This window comes from Eurosta solidaginis, chromosome 2, assembly GCF_040869045.1.
Source record: "Eurosta solidaginis isolate ZX-2024a chromosome 2, ASM4086904v1, whole genome shotgun sequence".
Taxonomy (NCBI): Eukaryota; Metazoa; Arthropoda; class Insecta; order Diptera; family Tephritidae; genus Eurosta; species Eurosta solidaginis.
Window position 1 is genome coordinate 34,193,184 of NC_090320.1, and position 16,431 is coordinate 34,209,614.

Below are 16,431 nucleotides of genomic sequence, written 5' to 3' on the forward strand. Positions count from 1 at the left end.
CCGCCTAGAAGGGAGAGTCTCTGTCTTGCCAGAGCGACGCATTCGCAGAAAATGTGAACCGGCGTTTCATTCTCCAGCTCAGAAAAGCGACCAATTTGTGTATCGAAAAAGTTTAACTTACTTAGATGATATCGGAGTTCTTGTTTGGTGGAAAGCCACACAAAAGACAACATACCTCAAAAAATTAGAGGAGGTATGCAGACTATCGATGCTTAGCATTACGGGAGCCCTGAAAACAACCCCGACGGCTACACCGTATGCCATTCTGCACATTCCACCTGTAGACCTGGTAGCAAAGAACATAGCATTAACAACCGCAACCAGGCTCGGTGCCTCGGGGTAGCTTGAGCGCCGACCATATGGCCATAGTAGTATAGCGTCATCAATCACAAGACGAACAGACTACCTGATTCCCTATCTGCGCTTCGAGAGAGATCTTTAGGCCACAATAGAGGTGGACGGTTGGCGCAAGGGTGCGCAAATGGCGGACGAGGCGATACATGTGTACACAGATGGTTCCAAAGTAGTGGAAGGGGTAGGGTCTGCGGTATACTGTGCTGATCCGGAAATAAGCAGATCCTATAGGCTGCCGGGTTACTGTAGCGTTTTCCAAGCGGAAATATTAGCCGTAACCAAAGCAGTAGAAACCCTGGAAGAGAATAGCTTAAGCTGCAACCGTGTTAACTTTTATATTGACAGTCAAGCAGCAATTAAGGCAATAATCTCGCATAGCACAGAATCTAAATGCGTGTTAGAGTGTAAGCAGTCTCTGGAGAGAATCGGGACAGGGAGAAGCATACATCTATATTGGGTCCCAGGGCATATGGGAATAGATGGGAATGAAAAAGCGGACGAACTAGCTAAAAAGGGTGCATCGCTTGAAGCTTGCTCCGTAGACGTCCCAATTAGACTGGGCGAGATTAAGCGAAGGCGACCAAGCGGGAAAAGCGTGGGTTCAAGCGCGGGGCTGTAAAGTGTCGAAGATTATGTGAAGGTATTACAACGTTAGACTAACAAAGTTGCTTCTATCATTAAAAAGAGAAGACTGTAGACTCATGACGGGTAATCTGACTGGACACTGCCTTCTGGCCGCACATGCCTTGAAATTAGGCTTGATCAGTGATAGCAGATGTAGGAAGTGCGGGTTGGAGGAGGAAACGATCGGACACGTTCTGTGCTCATGCCCTGCGCTTGCCAAGCTAAGACTTCAGCTATTAGAAGTGATACAGCTGTCAGATCTAGAAGCAGCAAGTGGCTTAAGTCCTAGGAAGCTTCTAGTATTTGCCAAGAGGACGGATTTATTTTATAACATGGGTCCTGGTTTTTGATAGGGTTTTTCAGTTTTGCCGTTAAAACAAACTTCTGGTAACACTACGGACTCAATCAGACTATGTGAGATCCTCATGGACCGGCCAGTTCAATCTAACCTAGATGATATCGTGTTTTCCATATTGTAACCAGTGAGGGTTAGGTCCTCTCTGTTTTAATTAATGAGTTTTGCTGATATTCTCTTTGCTGGGAGTATAAACAACTTTGCCAATCTTTGCCCGGATCACTCCATCCAGTGTTGTCCGAACTGCTTTGTTTCCCAATTACTTATGGTTTTTCTAGATTGCGTCTTCATGAGTCCACAGGAGGGCTCTAGGCCATATAGTGGTGCTATAGCACCCTGCTTGGCTGGTAGTCTGCCTGTTCATTACCTTCACGTTACTGTTGCCCGGATCTAATGCATTCATTCACTCCCTTAGATGTAATTGTGTAGGACTGCAAGGCAAGCAAGGCTGCGTGGCTGTCTGACATAATGAGGAAACCCCTCGAGGATAAGACGTTTCGTAGACATTCTCTACAGCAAACTTCTATTGCATGAGTTCCTGCTGAAAAAATAGTGGGGTAGCATTCCATTACCATTAGGGTTGCCAGATTGGAACGACAGCAGACCCGGAGATTTTTTCTTGTTAAGGGGCCCCATTTCTACTACTGATCCACTAGTAAAATGAATATATGTATGTACATTTATTATTTTTATTTTTATTTGTTACATAGTTATTTCATATTGAGATCATAAATTTGTACCATATAGCGTATTCGTGTTTTTATAAAACAGTGTAATAAAATAAACAAACAAAAGAGAAACATAAACTAATAGTATGTTAGGAATGTAGAACATCTATTAAATCAATTACATAAATTCAATTAACTTCCACTTTTTATAAAACAGAATAGAAAAGTAAATAAACAAAAGAAAAACATAAATTAATAGTATGTTAGAAAAGTAGAACATCTATGTGTATATTGGAATTTGTACTGTAAATAGGGCCTTTGTGAATTAAGGTAACGATATATAAATATATTATCAAATGAATTCATTTAATTAACTTACAGTTTTTTTAAATCCATATCATTTTTTTGAAAATGAGTACTTTTCGTTATTAGATACTTTTTGCAGCAATTTGCGTTGTTGCGGCTCGTGTAAAAATTTTTCGAATTCATTTCATAATTTGACTTCGTAAATAATTCTGATTTTACAAGTTCGACTCTCATCCTATTTCTCGAATCGGTCCATATGTTTGCCATAAAAACAAATACCCTTTCGCAAAATGCGTTGCTTACTGGTATAGAGAGGATTTTGCCAATTAGTTTCGGCAGTTCTTTGAATTCCGGAGATGATGCAAATATTTTTACCCATTTCATATCTAATGGGATATCAAGACCTTGAACTGATGAATAAATTTTTGAGAGCATCTGTAATTCGTCATACAAGTTGTTTTGGTTTATATCAAGTTTTACTGCGCATGCCGCTTTTAAAAAGTCATCATATGAACCCAATTCATTTTTTAAATTAATTACAGCGAAATGTTGAAATGGGCTGCTCTCAAAGTTATACCATTTCTCTAGGTACGAAATAGCTTTGGAATATACCTTAGTAACTTCAACTTCAAACGCGTGTCTTTTTTCGGGGTCAAGATGAGGCAAACTAGCATTGACTTTATAACCGAAGTATTTGTCTCGTAGCCTACACTTAAGGTTATCCGGCAGTGAAAACATTATTAAATGAACATCTGAACTCAATACCGACTTTGACTCGAGTGGTTTAATGGCTCTTTCAAAAATTTGCATAAAGTGATGGGCAAAATATAAGTAGCATTCAGGCAAGGTAGCAGTCTCAGTTAATAGATTTAAAATAGCATCGATTTGGTCCTCTACAAAACTCCAAATTATCTTATTTGTGTCATCTTGTCCCTGCTGGCGGAAGTATGTTTTTATAGCGGCCAACAATTAATTATTCTTTCAACTGCAGGGAAAAGTGATAACCACCTCGTGACGACATGGCGCAATACAGTTTCGTACTTCATTTCTAAGAACTCAAAACATTCTTTTAATTTCTCTACTTTTTTTGAACTATTCGAAAACTCCGCGAATATTTTTAGAACCAAATTTTCAACATCGAAAGATAAAAGCTTGCATGCTTTTCTGGCAGCATTATGAATTACGTGAGCATTGCAGTTACTTTTAACGATATTGGAATTTAGCGTTGTAAGTTTTTGATAAACTGATTTGTGTTGACCGTAATTTACTGCAGCATTATCTGCTGAATAAGAACTAACATTCCCAATATCAAGGTCATATTTCGCTAGACAATTGGGGATCTGTTTCGTTATTGCTTCAGAAGACTCATTAGGGTCTTCAGTAAAATCAATCAATTTTTCTCTAATGCCCTTCTTTGTATTAAAATATTTTATGGCAATCGGAAATAATTTGCGATTACCTTTATTTGAGGCATCAATGGCAATTGAAAAAAATACTTTAGAGTCTTTTGGTACTGAAATTTCATTAAGAACCAATTCAAGTGATTGAGGAGCTAATATATTTTCAACCAACGCCTCCGCCTTGGTTTTTCCACGTTTCACTTTTTTTGCAATGCTGCTTTCCGAAAATAATTTGCAGTTCAATTTAACTCCGCAGTCAATACTAATGTAACTGTGGTGATGACATACTCCATGATAAACTTGTGCTAATTCAGCTATGGCTACATTCAATTCATCGGGAGAATCTACAAAATTAAGATGTTTTTATTCGTCATCAATTAAAAAACGAATTATATTACCTTTTCTTATTAAAAAAGCTGACATAATTTCACTTGTTGCAACGTCCTTGCTGTTTTGCGGTGCGAATCACTATTCAAATGGGTTTTTACTGCCTTTTCCCCGTCGTGTTTCAATGTAAATCTGGTTTTACATATTGCACATTCTGCAGTAGATGTGTCCACTTTTCTAATCCAAGTGCCGAACTTATCGTCAGCCAGCCAAGAATCTTTGAAACAACAATACGATTTCTTTTTTCGTGGCGTTGACATTTTTGGATAAATTAAATCAATTTATAAACACGCGGAAGTTATTGCAAATTTTTGTAAAACGGCTGTTTTGCTTAGGAAATGGTGTTGCCTATCGAATTGATAATAGCTTCGATAACGATAGGGCGGTAATGTACCAAAACTAGGTACGTCTTTAATAGCTGCGATAAATATAGGGTTGTGCAAATTTACCAAAAGTAGATACGTCTTTAATTTACAAACCTTCTATCATGAATACTCTTGGCCTATAAAAATTAATAATACAAAAATTAGAAAAATTTCCCTGAGATTCCCGGAGTTTTTATTGCAATCCCGGAGAAATTGATGGTTAACCCGGAGCCCGGAGATTTCGCTCGAAACCCGGAGAATCCGGGTGAAACCTGTACATCTGGCAAGCGTAATTACCATAGATGCTAGTTCTCGTTTTTCCGCCATTAAATTTTAATCCATCCGTGAACCAGAACTCTGCGACTGGATCGGTATATGGGTTTCCTGTTTCTCAAAGAGTTCTGTTCACAATGGACACCTCAAGAGTATGCGATTTTGAGCGTGGTCGCTATTGCATCATGCAGTTGCAATACGGGATTTCCTATGAATTTTCTTATTACTTGTATATGCCCTGTCATTTTTCCGCTTTCTAGCTCAGAGATATTTTGAAGGCTTAGTGCAGCAAGTGTTGCCTCTTTCTCTATTATAATAGGGAAGGGAGGTATTCCCACTAACGCACTAAGTGTATACGCAGAGACGGTCTTATCGAACTCGGTTTGACAATACAAACTAGTTGGCGATATATAGAAAAGTGTAATTGCTATAAGCTTTGTTTTCTGAGTGAAAGAAGAGAAAGTGAATCTACTTTATTCAGAAAAGGTAAACAGCCGTGGCAGCGCTGTAGGATTTAAGAGCTCTCACTAAAGATTAAAACCCGGATTTCCACCAACCTTACTTGCGTAATACAGAAGCACCTCGTTAGCCAATCGAACCCAACCAAACTGGTTGAAAACCAGTGCTGCACTCGAGAGCTTTGTAGAGCCTCGGGAAACTGTCTGGAGCTCACCTTAGAAGAACTCAAATGACAACAACCGGCAACCGCAACGGCAACAATTCGTCGTCGCCCAACAGTTATTTAACTCAATCAACAAGCAGTCCATCCATTCATATCTTGATCGAAATGTTCTTGTGTATTTAATTGATATTGATTTCATAAAAAAAAAAACACCATTTATTTATTTTGATTTCAATTCACCGAAGGTATGCCGAAGAAATGAAATGTTGTGTGAGGTCATTGCATGCGATAACAAGCACGTGGTGCATTTTATGAACTTTTTTTGTTCGGTTTGGACGTAGACGCGTTTGGTATGATAACAATCATGATTGTTTATCTTTTCATAGCGTGCGCTGTGAAAAGATATTTGATTGATTTTTTATTGCTTTCTTCATATTTACAAAACTTTTTTTATCTTATTTGTATAGAAATAAATTTTGTTTATCAGTGACCTTTCCGCGATTGTTAATAGTAAACACTTGATTTATGTAAGTGGGAAATGAGTGATTGATGAGGAAATAAATGGAAGATCTTATCAATGTTATAAAAAACTAGCACGTTTCGAAGTTTTCGTCGAAGGCTAGAAAACTCGTTTTGTTGATTGAAAGGTTTTTCCGTCATATCTTGTTACATTTGGTTTGAATAGAAAGCGATCGCACCGCTCCGTTATCTTTAGTCTAGTTTTTGTTCTTACCCAGTAGGAAAATTAGTAACTATTTATACAAATCTCGGGTTCAAAGCTAGACCTAATGTACCAAATAAGAACTAGTTCGATAGTAGCTAAATTTTCACTTCGGAACTATAGAAAAGGTAATAAAGCGGTGGACAACTCTCACCGACTCCGACATCACCAGCTGAAAGTAGGTAATGCTCTGGAAGTGTACCAGTTTAGAACTATACACTTTCCCTACAGGGCGTGTTTTCAAAAATGTTATCATATCGGATCTTTTTGGGATTATTTCTGCATTAAATCGCGATTCTTCCAGGGTTTTCACTAGATTAATTATGAGTTGTTTTCGTGATAGTTTAAGGACTATTTTAGGATAATTTCTGAACGATTTCGGGATATTTACAGAATTACGGGACTATTTCTTGACCAGTTCTTGCTCATTTCGAGATTCACTACGTTCAATTTCATGATAGTTTTATTGACTAAATGAATTACTTCGGATTCAATTCGAACTAAATTTGGACTATTTTGGTATTGATCCCGAATCATGTCTTTATTATTTTGGATGAATTTCGGAACTTGTTTTCGGAATCGATTTCTTGATTATTTTGGATGAATTTCAGGATTGTGTTCGAAATAATTTCGCCTACGAGATCGTTATGTTAAATTTACCAATTGAAAGTAGTGTACCAGTTTAGAACTACACATTTTCCCTATAGGCATGTTTTTCAAAAATATGATCATATCGGACCTTTTTGGGATTATTTCCGTATGACTTCGGGTCTCTTTTCGGAACAATTTTTGAATAATCTCGGGACCTTTCGGATAATTTAAGGATTATTGTTGGGATCATTTCAGCTCCACAGCCTTGAAATTATTTCTGCAATCATTTCGAAATTCTGTCAGGATTATCTTTAGATTAATTTTGATTTGTTTTCGTGATAGTTTAGAAACTGTTTAGGTTAATTTCTGGACGATTTCACGATATTTTCAGAATTTTAAGATACTATCTTTTGACCATTTCTTGATCACTTCGAGTTCATTTCGAACTATCTTCGGGCCATTTTCTTATTGTTTTCGGGATCATGTCTGTATTATTGTGGTTGTATTTCGAAATTGCTTTCGGTACTATTTCTAAATTATTTCAATATAATCTCCGTAATTATTCAATATTGTTAATGGATTATTTTCGGGATTAGTTTTAAATTATTCTACCGAATATTTCGGGATAATATAAGGATCATTACGCTACAGTTTTAAGCATGTTTTTCACGATATCGAGGCTGTGTTTGGAATGATCTTGGTTCGATTGGGGACTATTTCAGGATAATCTGGAACTATTTCGGTATAATTTCAGAAATAGTTCTGGGATCATTTCGGGATTACATTAAGGATAATTTCTGGATGTACATAGATATATATATGGCTTCCAGAATAATTTAAGAAACATTTCGGGGTTATTTTATAAAACGTTACAGGACTATTTCGGGACTTTTTGATTGCTTTTAAGCTTATTTCGAATTAAATTTATGCAACATTTTGGGACTAATTTCGGAACTATATTCGGATCATATTTTTACCATCTCCGGAACATTTCGGAAAGGAATCATGTTAATTTCGGAAACAATTTGGGGATCATTTTGAAACAAATTATGAATTATTTCGGGACTGTCTCTGGATCATACTTAGACCACCTCCGAAAGATTTCGGAACGGTATTTATTACCTATTTGCGAATATTCAGGGAGCTTTGGAGACCGATTCGAAACTGTTTTCGCGATCGTTTTGTGATTCTTTTCAGGATTATAAATAGCTCTGATTTATTTTTGTACGCTTGTTCCTCATGGCAACAGTTTTTTTTTAAATCGTTACAACAATTTTTTTTACTTAAACCAAGTTGTATGTTTAAGTGCGGCGCTGGTAAAGGCTCGCAAAAAAACTTACTTTTGAAAAGCTTAGTGAGATTTAAAAATGAGCGGTGGAGTGGGTTTGCGAAATAGGGTACCGTGGACTGGTGGGTGGTTAATGGTAGATGAGGGTTGGAACGATTATTGATTGATCGTTGCTAGAGTTACGAATTAAAGTAGATGATGAACGAACAACCAGCCTTGGAAACTAGAGGGTTGCGATGCAGCGGGTAGCGAAAAAACATTTGCCATGATCCCGAAGCCCCAAAATAATCCTTAAGCAATCCCGAAGAAGTTCAAAAGTATCGAACCGGCTCTGAATAAGTACCGAAATGATGCCGAAACTTTCCCAAAATTTCCTAGACCTGGATCTATATGGCCCCCATTATTAAATAGCATTGGCCAAATTAATATTCTAAGAGTTACACTATTAAACAAAAATTAAAAATAAAACTGTTTCCAGGGGAGTGATAGCCCGCTTCTATAAAAAAAGATAAAACCAGTAGATTCTTCCAGTCCATTGGCTACTAATTTGCGAAATTTAATAAATTTGGTTCCAATTGGATACTTAATCCTCATTGCGGTTGTCTATTTCGGCTAAAAGTTTTAATATAATACAATTGTCTTTACCCCCTCTTTGTAACATAAGTTTAATTTTTTTGTTCCCTCCTAATCGCATAAATAAAAATCTCTTTTGCATCAACACCTCAATTTCCCAAAGAAATTTGCATTGATTTATTTTTGCATAAATTACTGACGAATTGCATGTGTTTTCGTTATAGGTTTTTTTTTTTTTTTTTGAACGTTCCCTCTTCCGAAACGACAAAATTGTGGTTAAACAAAAATGCGCCTTCTTGTTGTTTTGCAAAGCTGCTTGAAACAATCCACAGTCGTTGTTAAGGCCTCTGACGGAAATATTAAAAACAAAAAACAATGAAAAAGAACAACAACAACAAAAAATAGGAACCCATGTACGTAAAATACAAAAAAGAAATACTAACCACAAGAATGATAAATACACCACAACCCCAAGCTCTTGAGCGCCGGAAGTGCAATTTTCGAATATTTTATGGGTGCAAAGAAAAAAAAGCTAAAAAAAAAGAAATATCGTTCAACAAAAATGGTTTGTAGCGTTTTGTTTTGAAATACATATGTACGTCGGCTAAGCACATACCGACATAAATACATTTTATTTGTTCCGCAGCTATATAAAGAGGAATTTTTGTCGTCTAATTAAGTCCGTTTAAACTTGTGACTTGGACTTTTATTAATGAGTAGAAATTATTCGTATTTAGTTTACATTTCTATATATTTGATCTGGCTTAGAGCTTGGCTATTGTTTAAATATTTAGTTTACCTTAAACGCAGAACGGTATTGCGAAAGTGTGGAAGGCGTTTTATGGTTTTTACATATAAGGTTTGTCAATTAATAAAAATGAAACGTAAATAAAAGCAAATATTAGGTATTAGTATTAAAAAGTGTATGAAAAGCAAAAGTGTACTCAATTAATTGCAAAAACCAAAAAGTCAACACCAAAACGAAATGTGTGCAAAAAAAAAAAAAACAACAACAAAATGGGTGGGCAAATTTGGTGTGAATTGCATGTAGTGCAAATGATGATGATATGATTTGGGCATGCAATGTATCTTTATACAATATAATTGCATATTAAATTTATATGCACATTAGACCGTTTAGAAAAATTTTTTTTCTTCAAAATTTAAAATTTTGGAGTAAGTTTACATATACATTGCGCCATAAACTCGAGTTATGGAACAATTTTGAGTTTACGAGTACTGCAAACTCCAAAATGGGGCTAAATACCCCAGTGTATGGCACAACGTGAATGAAATTTAGACCTGAAATGAGGCATTGCTTTGTAAAGTAAGGGAGAGTCAAGCAGTGCATTCAAATATCTCTCTTACTGACCCAGGCCTGCATTCAATAAGGTTAGAGGAAAAAAAAGAGAGTTATTAGAGAGCAATTATACTCTCACAACTTATAAATTTTATTTTTCAAAATTCGCTGCTGAAAGAAAATCGAAAATTTCAATGTTGATACACAGAATTTTCGGAAACTTTTTGATATGCAGCTTTTTAACCAACAACGAAATGGATTTAACTACAAAACTTTTCACAAAATTCGAGTTTGAAATTCGCAATTTCAAAATAGTTTCGTAAATTTCAAAATTTGTTGTTGGTTTTTTTTGAGTATGCAGTTTTTCAACTAAAAAAACATGAATTGGAGTACAAAACTATTAATTTCGAAAAAACTTGATAATTTATTCATGATAAAATAAATTGGACTACAAAACGTGTTTCACAAGGTACAGTTTCAAATCTATTAAAATTTAAATTAATTTAAAAAAATTCACAATATACTAAATGTTTCAATTCGCAATTTCAAAAAAAAAAAAAAATAATAATAAAAATTCGCAAAAATTCGAACATTTAAATTAAATTTTGAAAAACTTTTTGAGTATGAGGTTTTTAAACAAACAATAAAATGAATTGTACTACAAAACTAGTTTCACAAATTACAAGTTTGAAACTTCAAAATTAACAACCTCAAAAACAGTTCGAAAAAAATTAAAAAAAAACTTATTCCTAGAATATCAACAACTTTTTGAGTAGGCAGTTTTTTTAACCAATAATGAAATGAATATGACTGAAAAACAAGTTTCAGAAAGTAAAAGTTTCGAATGTCTTGAAATTTGTAATTTCAAAAACAATTTCGAAAAATTTCGAAAATCTTAAAATTTTAGAATCTTTTTGAGTATTGATATATATTGGAACGATTTTCCGTCATCCCTTGTCAAATTTAGTTTGGAGACAATTTATTATCAGTGTCAATTTTCGTTCATGAGATGAAGGAAAATCGTTTCAATATACATCAATTACACAAAAAAAAAAAAAAAAATTAACACAACAAAACGGATATTTTTGAGTATGTTTTCCAACCGAAAATAAAATTAGTGGGACTAAAAACTAGTTGTAACAAGTTTGAATCTCGCAAAATTGGCAATATTAGAAACAATTTCGAAAAAATTCAAAATTTTCAAAATTCGTTCGTAGAATTTTCAGAAACTCGTCGAGGATATGGGTTTTCGACCAACAATAAAATGTATTGGATAACAAAACCAGTTATACAAGGTGCAAGTTTAAAATTCGCAATTTCAAAATCAGTTTCGAACCGATTATGCTTAAAATTTTCAAAAACTTTTGGAGTAGGCGGTTTTGCCACCAACAGTAAAAAGTATTGGACTACAAAACAAGTTTTACAATGTACAGGTTTGATATCACTCAAAATGAATTTCAAAAACAATTTCAAAAAAATTCGAATTTTCAAAATTTTGTCTTTTACGAAAAATTTTGAGTATGCAGTTTTTCAATCAACAATAAAATGTTCTGGACTACAAAATTAATTCCTCGAAGTACATGTTTGAAATCTCTCAAAATACGCAATTTCATAAGCAATTTCGAACCAACAATGATTAGAAAATCGTTCTATAGTCCTTTTGAGTTATTGTGTATTTCTCTGCATAGCTATAGGCCTAGCGTAGATACATATAAGCGAAACAGGGTAAATCACAGTTACGTTTTAGCGTACAGCGCAATAACGCACAAGCGCAACCCTAACAGTGTATTAGCGTAAGAAAATACTCTCAGAAGCGTATTAACCTAAGCAATTTCCGTTGTCCATACATAGTCATGATCTATCCTGAATTATTAAAAAGGAATAGTTCGACCACCTTTTCGTTAAAAATTTACCTAAACTAGCTTAGTCTGTTGCAAGTTCTTTATCTAAATCTATGCAAAATTAAATCATCGACAACTGTTCGTAATCAAGCGGCAGCGCTAAAAATTGCTTTTAGTGGTAAAATGCCATGGAAATGTGAATTTTCAATTTTATTGAAGCGTGGGATAGATTATAGAATATATTTGCCAAATTCGCGCTGTTCCATCTCAACAAATTGCAAAAGGGCAGACAGGTGAAGCTTAAATGAGTATTTTTTTGTTTACTTCAACAACGTTACTTACTGTACATCCATTGACACCTTTGAAATTAACAAGCTTGGCTGCCAGCTGCCGTTGTGAGTCTACATCTTCCATAAGGTGCAACAAAAAAAATAAATGAATAAAAAAAGTTAAATACCCAGCAGTAAAACAACGAAACCGTCCGAAAATAACACTAGTTCGAAACTGCGCTGACTTGAAACAATTACAAATCCAATGCATTGAGGAGTACTCTAGTGCCCGGAATTTAAATAAAGCCTTGACTTTTTCTCAGGGTTAATTAGATTGAAGGTTGTTTGTGTGAATGAGTAGAATCGCTGGTTACACGCCATCCACTATGCGTATTGCTTTGTATCATATTTAAATATTATTTCTAGCTAGTTACGACGACATGATCAACGTATAAGGTTAATTATCCCACTTCTCTCAGTTAAAGTGAAGAAGCGCTCACTGTCTCTCAACTCTGTCCATGGACTGAAGCCAGAATACATTAGGCCATTGCCGTGACTTTTAGGTGCGTCGGCTGTAGGGCCTTAGATACGGATAAGTCTACGAAGTCTTGGTAGATACAATTCCTTGCCAATTTGGCCGCCTTCTATATAGCTTGGAATTATAGCAGAGAGGGTATCCAGCATAATAATTACAGTCTATTTCACTAATTTTGTTTAAAAATCGACCGTATTTAAATGGCAAGATTATCTGGGCTTACATCAGAGGTAGTGTGGTCCATCGTTCACTTAGTTCTCTCTATGTCCAACTTATCAAAACCAGACATCTAAAAGTCCCACCCTTCGCGTTCTGTCATGTATGTCATGACAGCGAAACCTGTTTCGAAGACCATGCGTTGAAAAGGTGGCCCGGGCTAAGGCTATCCAAGACTCCTTAGCAACGAAATAATTTTTAGTAAGCTCTTGATTATTCAGCAACTTTCTGTTATCGTTCGAATTGCTGTACCGTCTAATAAATAACTCAAATATGCAGTATAGCGAAATATTATTTATTTATAACACTACTATGGTTGCAGCGCCACACAATTAAATTACTCGCGTACGTCGCTTACAACGTTTTAAAATCAACTGATTTATTACACCTCAGCTTGCGATGCTTTTAAACCCCCGTTGCCTCGTTCGCCTTTTACGAACAGCCTGCTCTACTTTTCAGCTCTTGCGTCGAGATCTTGGCGTATTTCGAAGCAAATTTAAGAGCACGCCGATTTTTATTCAAAAAAGACATAAAAAGAGCTCATTATGTGACGCTTTTGGCACCAGCTTTTTTATATTATACCATTTAGATGTAAGCCGGGAACTGAAGCTTTCCAGGGGAGCTTTGTGGCTAGTTCCTTTAAGAACTCAAACTAGTTTTGAAATAGTTTAGTAATAGTTGGTTTGATATACTTACATATATTCAAAAATAGGCAAATACAAGTATAAACTAGCAGCTCACATCACAACAACAACTAGCTAACCTATGATAAGTTGCAATCGACGATGCCACAAGCGCATTGCGGCAAATTAAAAAACAACAGCCAGCGCCAGCCGCATGACGCGCCGCTTAGACAGCCGATGACATAGTTGGTGTGGCTAAACCAATGAGTAAATGCACATATGTGAATGTGTCTGCTTAGTGCGGCTCATTGGATATATATTTATATTACAGCATCAGGTGATGCTTATGGGCCTACGTCTTCTGTCCCACTGCAAAAACAACTAAGTTTGTTACTAGTACATACGATTTTGGCCAATCAAGTTGTGTGAAATATGAAACTTTGTTGCTCTTGCATCACCCCAGTGGCAAGTCTGAAGATGTTGGAAATGTTTTTTATACCCAGCTGCATTTGTACACCGGCTATTATATCTTTGATTGGATAACAATTGGTTGTACATGTATAAAGGAATCGAGATAGATATATACTTCCATATATCAAAATCATCAGTATCGAAAAAAAATTGAATAAGCCATGTCTGTCCGTCCGACTGTGTACACGTTAACTTGAGCAAATATTGAGATAACTTCACAAAATTCGGTACATGGGCTTACATATCTGGAGACATAATAGATTGGTATTAAAAATTAGCGAAATTGGACGATAGATAATCACGCCCACTCTTGCGATATCGAAAATTAAGAAAAATGAGATAATTCAAAAAGGAATACCGCTAAGCTAATGAAATTTGGTAGGTGTATAGATTTTATGACGCAAAACATAAATCCCAAAAATTTTGAAATATGGGCGTGGCACCACCGACATTTAGAAGAAGAAATTTGGAAGTTTAACAAGCCGTTCAAGATATTACATTGAAATTTGGCAGACACGCATCCTTGCCAAATTATATAGAATGAGTGAAGATAAACAAAATCGGTTAAAGACTACGCCATCTTTTCCTAAAGGTCTAACCTTAACAATGTTTGCAATAACTCTATGGTATTTCCATAACTACATTTGACTGATATTCTACCAACAACAGCGTTTCAAGTGCACAGCTGGGTATGTAATGTTCGACTTCAACTGAACTTAGACTTTCTTACTTGTTTTTTCTAGTTTCGATCGGATGCCACTACTGACTTTTGGTACGAAGCCAATTGAGGCTGTTAGTTTTTTTTTCATACTATTTTGCTGCCTCTTTTGAAATATGAGAACTTTTTCGTTTTGAAATTAGATTGCCGTTATTTGCTATTCACCAAAGAGTACGCAGCACAAAAAAACGGCTTATTGATTTTTTTGTATGCAACATGAAAACGGTGTCACGTTGAAAGTTGGTACTGTTATATATAAAAGTTAAAAAGAAGAAAATATTAAAAAGTAAATTAAGCTTCTATTAAGTATAAGTTATTAAGTGGCTTAAGAATCTTGTGCCATCTTGTATGCAACTGTTCTAATTTAAACACTTTTTTTCCTTTTATTGCAGAAAGAGACTCCCTCCGATGTGCTGTTACATTTGGCAGCACTACGTGGCGATGAAATCAACCTGCGGCGCGTACTCGACAGTGGTAAAGTGCATGTGGATTGCAAAGATGAGGTATGTAATGATAAGGCATGAATATGATGATATTTTTTGTATGGGTACGACTAGCTAGAGATGTTTATATTTGTTGTAGAGCCAGACATTTCGGGATTTTGCTCCTTTTGGTAGATTTGAAGATACTTGCAGTTTTATGTTGCCTCAGAATAACTGCTTTAGCATAATATAGATTCAATCAGAGCTGGTAGTATAAGTATTATGATGAGAGGACTACCCTTTATTTGGCTGCTCAGTTCAAGCTAGCACTTTTGGATAGAGACAATCTACCTTTGATTTCTAAGCTGATATTGTTTTCGCTGTTAATGCTGGTTCCTACATAGACGAAGTCTTGCACATTCTCGTGCACATATCCTTCAAACAGTGACGTGGCTGCCAAGACGCCAATACTCGATTCCTTCTTGTATAAAAGCAAATACTTTGTCTCATAATATAATAATAAATAGTTGTCAATTACCAAAAGACCCACTCTTTTGTTTCTTTATCTAATCCAAAGAAGGCAGAACTAATGGCGCGTTTGTTAAGGCCAATAAATATCATCAGCCCAGCAAATGCACGCTCTTATAATAGCTTGTGAAATAACGGTTTGTTGCAGGAATTATCTGCTCCAGCATTAGGCTAATTTAATTGCACACAAGGAAGTTGCCATATCTGAAGCCTCGGTAGGTTTTGAACGGCTCCGAGAGTCCGCTACCAAAGGCTGCTTTGAAGTCGAAAAAACGATGGTGTGTGTCGAATCTCTTATCTGAGTATTTTCTAGAGTATGGGGCATAGTAAAAATCTCTGGTTAATGGTAGATTTACCAGTTCTTAACGTTCACGTTCACTTAACGCGGCCATACGAGGAGAAAGCCAAGTAGCATGGTGTATATTTTTATGCTGAAACGTGATACTGCAAATGACCATATTTCGAACAGCGCCGAAGTCAATCAGCTTCAACCCTTTGGTAGATGTTAAATCGTGGAGGCTTAGTTTTCGGCTTGTAGGATCAAAGATCCGCTCCAACCCCCACCTTTCTTGGCTTGAAAAGAACGAAACGGCTAGGCATTTTCTGTTTGTCTGTCCCACCATGGCTGGGATCGAGTTTAAGATAAGATAGTTCAGACAAAACAAAGGATCTGCACTGTATAAACTAAGTTTTTGAATGCTAAATTTGCTAAAGTGTCTCCAATTTATGCTGAGATTATCCGATTTTGAGCGACAGATTTTGTAATACCTAACTCTTATACTTTCGGGGTCCTACGAGACAATATCCGGATAACATAATCAGGCCTGTTCTGAATTCCGACTCGTTTTGAAAAGTAAAACGAGGCTGATTCCGAGTCGATTTCTTTTTGGTGTTCTCAATTCCGATTGAAACAAATCGATTCAAAGTCGATTTCGAATCGTTTTCATTTCGAGTCGATAATCAAGCGAAACAGCTGTTTTT

The 16,431-nt window shown here is 35.8% G+C and overlaps 1 protein-coding gene across 8 annotated transcripts in view; it reads left to right on the plus strand.

Moving 5' to 3' along the window:
* The window catches only part of LOC137239533 (ankyrin repeat domain-containing protein 29), a 237,117-nt gene that overhangs the window by 202,347 nt on the left and 18,339 nt on the right, over nt 1–16,431 (plus strand). For all 8 annotated transcript variants that reach the window (XM_067764955.1, XM_067764951.1, XM_067764958.1 and 5 more), the window contains one exon: nt 14,893–15,003. In XM_067764955.1, coding sequence (XP_067621056.1) covers nt 14,893–15,003 — 111 coding nt within the window. The remainder of the gene's footprint in view (nt 1–14,892; nt 15,004–16,431) is intronic.